Here is a 3,819-nt window from a genome sequence, read left to right as displayed (position 1 = left end):
AGACCTATGGGCTACTGCTGACACAGGGTAGTATAGACCTATAGGCTACTGATGACACAGGGTAGTATAGACCTATAGAGTACTGCTGACACAGGGTAGTATAGACCTATAGGCTACTGATGACACAGGGTAGTATAGACCTATAGGCTACTGTTGACACAGGGTAATATAGACCTAATAATAATATAATATATGCCATTTAGCAGACGCTTTTATCCAAAGCAACTTACAGTCATGCGTGCATACATTCTACGTATGGGTGGTCCCGGGGATCGAACCCACTACCCTGCCGTTACAAACGCCATGCTCTACCAACTGAGCTACACAGGACCACCGTCTATACTACCCTGCTGACACAGGGTAGTATAGACCTATAGACTACTGCTGACACAGGGTAGTATAGACCTATAGACTACTGTTGAAACAGGGTAGTATAGACCTATAGACTAATGCTGACACAGGGTAGTATAGACCTATAGACTACTGTTGAAACAGGGTAGTATAGACCTCTAGACTAATGCTGACACAGGGTAGTATAGACCTTTAGGCTACTGCTGACAGAGGGTAATATAGACCTGTGTCAGCAATAACACCTGCTAAATAGTGTGATGTGTATCGTCATGTTTTTATCCTAAAACGTTTTTCTACCAGAACCAAAGTGTGGATGCAGTCACTGTTTAGAGCAGTCTAATCTCATTAACCCAGAACTATAATCTTGTGTGATTAAGTTTTGGGTCCATACGTGTTAGAAACTACAGTAGGTGAGTCACATGTTATTAGTTACAGTATTTTCCATGGAAACGTACAGAGGAGTTTATGCAAATCAACCCTATCTGTCTTGCCACCTGAAGGAGGAGTCTCTGAAAACCTATTTAAATCAGTCTGTCCTGACTCAGCTCAACAGTCTCCAGTCTACCAACTGGTCTCTGTAACTTCATCTTTGTCTCTGTGGTGTACAGTCTTCAGGTGATGATGGGGGTATTGAATCATCTCTTTACTCTCCTCCTCCTCTCTCTCCTTCCTCCTGCTCTCTCTCATGTAGTGGTTAAGTTCAGTGATGTTCCACAGTGCCAGAAGTTCTTCCTGGAGGGGACAACTCCAAATCTCCCAGGTATTTTGGTTGGTGGGATAGTCCAGAACCAGAACCGCTACAAGCCTATTTGCCAGTTGTACAAGAACATCTCCAGGTTTGCAACTCTCTACGACACGACCAACAAGATCCCTGTGTTCTCAGCCTACACCTTCACTGGTAATATATCAGGTAGACCAAGTCAGTCCTGGATGATAGAGCCTCAGGTAGGACTAATCTATATTCATTCAACATGTGTATTTATTACTGGTATACTGTATATCACAGACAGTTATGTTACCAAGTCAGTCCTGGATGTTAGAGCCTCAGGTAGTTCTAATCTCTATTCATTCAACATGTGTATTTATTACTGGTATACTGTATATCACAGACAGTTATGTTACCAAGTCAGTCCTGGATGTTAGAGCCTCAGGTAGTTCTAATCTCTATTCATTCAACATGTGTATTTGTTTACAGTTGTAGACATACAGTATCTTTGAGACACGAATGTGTTGCAACCACTTTCAGCTTAAGTCTGGATTGTTAAATTGTGACTTTTTGTGTGAGTCAATGTCTGAACCTGTTAATGAGTTTTAATGTCTGAACCTGTTAATGAGTTTTAATGTCTGAACCTGTTAATGAGTTTTAATGTCTGAACCTGTTAATGAGTTTTAATGTCTGAACCTGTTAATGAGTTTTAATGTCTGAACCTGTTAATGAGTTTTAATGTCTGAACCTGTTAATGAGTTTTAATATCCGTCTGATGTTTCTGCAGCTCGAAAATGACCCACAAAGAAACATGAAGGTGAATAATACAGCTGTCACACACCAGTGAACACAGACTACAAAAACAACCCGAGTCTGGACAGAGGTCACTTGTTCCCATGTTCACACGCACCTGATAATGATACCAAGAAGTCCACTTTCACCCTGACAAACGCCGTTCCCCAAAACCACAACTTCAACCAAGTCAGCTGGAGGATAATGGAGGGCAAAGTCAGAGAAGCTCTTGTGAATAACTGTAATGATAACAACAACAGGATAAAAGCCTATGTGGTGACTGGAGCCGTTCCCAGTAAGAACAACACACTGAACAACAGAGTGAACATCCCTGATCTCCTGTGGACAGCCTTCTGCTGTTACAACAACAACATGAAGAACTGGACGGTCGGAGCATACTGGGGGGGGAACAGAAACAGCAGTGGGAGCATATTGAACCTGAAAACCTTGGGAAAACTCGAAGCCAAGTTGAAGCAAAGCTACAATGGTACTGTCAAGGTGTTTCACGATAATTGTCCAAGAAATGTTCAAGTACAACAGGTTAATACGAGGACCACGGAAGAGATGGAGAGTGAATGTGATGAAAATTTATGATTTTTGAGAGGGGAGCAGAGAGGGGAACAGAGAGGGGAACGCAGAGGGGAACGGAGAGGGGGACGGAGAGGGGAGCGGAGAGGGGAACGGAGAGGGGAACGGAGAGGGGAACGGAGAGGGGAACGGAGAGGGGAGCAGAGAGGGGAACGCAGAGGGGAACGGAGAGGGAGCAGAGAGGGGAACGGAGAGGGGAACGGAGAGGGGAGCAGAGAGGGGAACGGAGAGGGGAACGGAGAGGGGAGCAGAGAGGGGAACGGAGAGGGGAACGGAGAGGGGAGCAGAGAGGGGAGCAGAGAGGGGAACGGAGAGGGGAGCAGAGAGGGAGCAGAGAGGGGAGCAGAGAGGGGAACGGAGAGGGGAGCAGAGAGGGAACGGAGAGGGGAGCAGAGAGGGAACGCTATAATCTAGAGGGGAACGGAGAGGGGAACGCAGAGGGGAGCAGAGAGGGGACGGAGAGGGGAACGGAGAGGGGAGCAGAGAGGGGGACGGAGAGGGGAGCAGAGAGGGGAGCAGAGAGGGGAGCAGAGAGGGGAGCAGAGAGGGGGACGGAGAGGGGAGCAGAGAGGGGGACGGAGAGGGGAGCAGAGAGGGGAGCAGAGAGGGGACGGAGAGGGGAGCAGAGAGGGGAGCAGAGAGGGGAGCAGAGAGGGGACGGAGAGGGGAGCAGAGAGGGGAGCAGAGGAGGGAGCAGAGAGGGGGACGGAGAGGGGAACGGAGAGGGGAGCAGAGAGGGGAGCAGAGAGGGGGACGGAGAGGGGAACGGAGAGGGGAGCAGAGAGGGGAACGGAGAGGGGAACGGAGAGGGGAGCAGAGAGGGAGCAGAGAGGGGAGCAGAGAGGGAGCAGAGAGGGGAGCAGAGAGGGGAGCAGAGAGGGGGACGGAGAGGGGAGCAGAGAGGGGGACGGAGAGGGGAGCAGAGAGGGGAGCAGAGAGGGGGACGGAGAGGGGAGCAGAGAGGGGAGCAGAGAGGGGAGCAGAGAGGGGGACGGAGAGGGGAGCAGAGAGGGGAGCAGAGGGGAGCAGAGAGGGGGACGGAGAGGGGAACGGAGAGGGGAGCAGAGAGGGAGCAGAGAGGGGAGCAGAGAGGGGAACGCAGAGGGGAACGGAGAGGGGAACGGAGAGGGGAGCAGAGAGGGGAGCAGAGAGGGGAGCAGAGAGGGGAACGCAGAGGGGAACGCAGAGGGGAACGGAGAGGGGAGCAGAGAGGGGAGCAGAGAGGGGAGCGGAGAGGGGAACGGAGAGGGGAACGGAGAGGGGAGCAGAGAGGGGAGCAGAGAGGGGAGCAGAGAGGGGAACGCAGAGGGGAACGGAGAGGGGAACGAGAGGGGAGCAGAGAGGGGACGGAGAGGGGAACGGAGAGGGGAGCAGAGAGGGGG

The 3,819-nt window shown here is 51.0% G+C and overlaps 1 protein-coding gene across 1 annotated transcript; it reads left to right on the top strand.

Moving 5' to 3' along the window:
- Positions 1-886: 886 nt before the first annotated feature.
- On the top strand, positions 887-2,467 carry LOC124008844 (endonuclease domain-containing 1 protein-like). The gene is made up of 3 exons (XM_046320426.1): positions 887-1,296; positions 1,598-1,602; positions 1,888-2,467. Exons 1-3 carry the CDS (start codon positions 970-972, stop codon positions 2,441-2,443), a joined length of 888 nt encoding a protein of 295 aa, XP_046176382.1. The 5' UTR covers positions 887-969; the 3' UTR covers positions 2,444-2,467.
- Positions 2,468-3,819: the final 1,352 nt, after the last annotated feature.

The sequence above is a fragment of the Oncorhynchus gorbuscha genome, linkage group LG21 (assembly GCF_021184085.1).
Source record: "Oncorhynchus gorbuscha isolate QuinsamMale2020 ecotype Even-year linkage group LG21, OgorEven_v1.0, whole genome shotgun sequence".
Taxonomy (NCBI): domain Eukaryota; kingdom Metazoa; phylum Chordata; class Actinopteri; order Salmoniformes; family Salmonidae; genus Oncorhynchus; species Oncorhynchus gorbuscha.
Note: the sequence above shows the minus strand (reverse complement) of the source record. Positions and strands in the feature narration are given on the sequence as shown.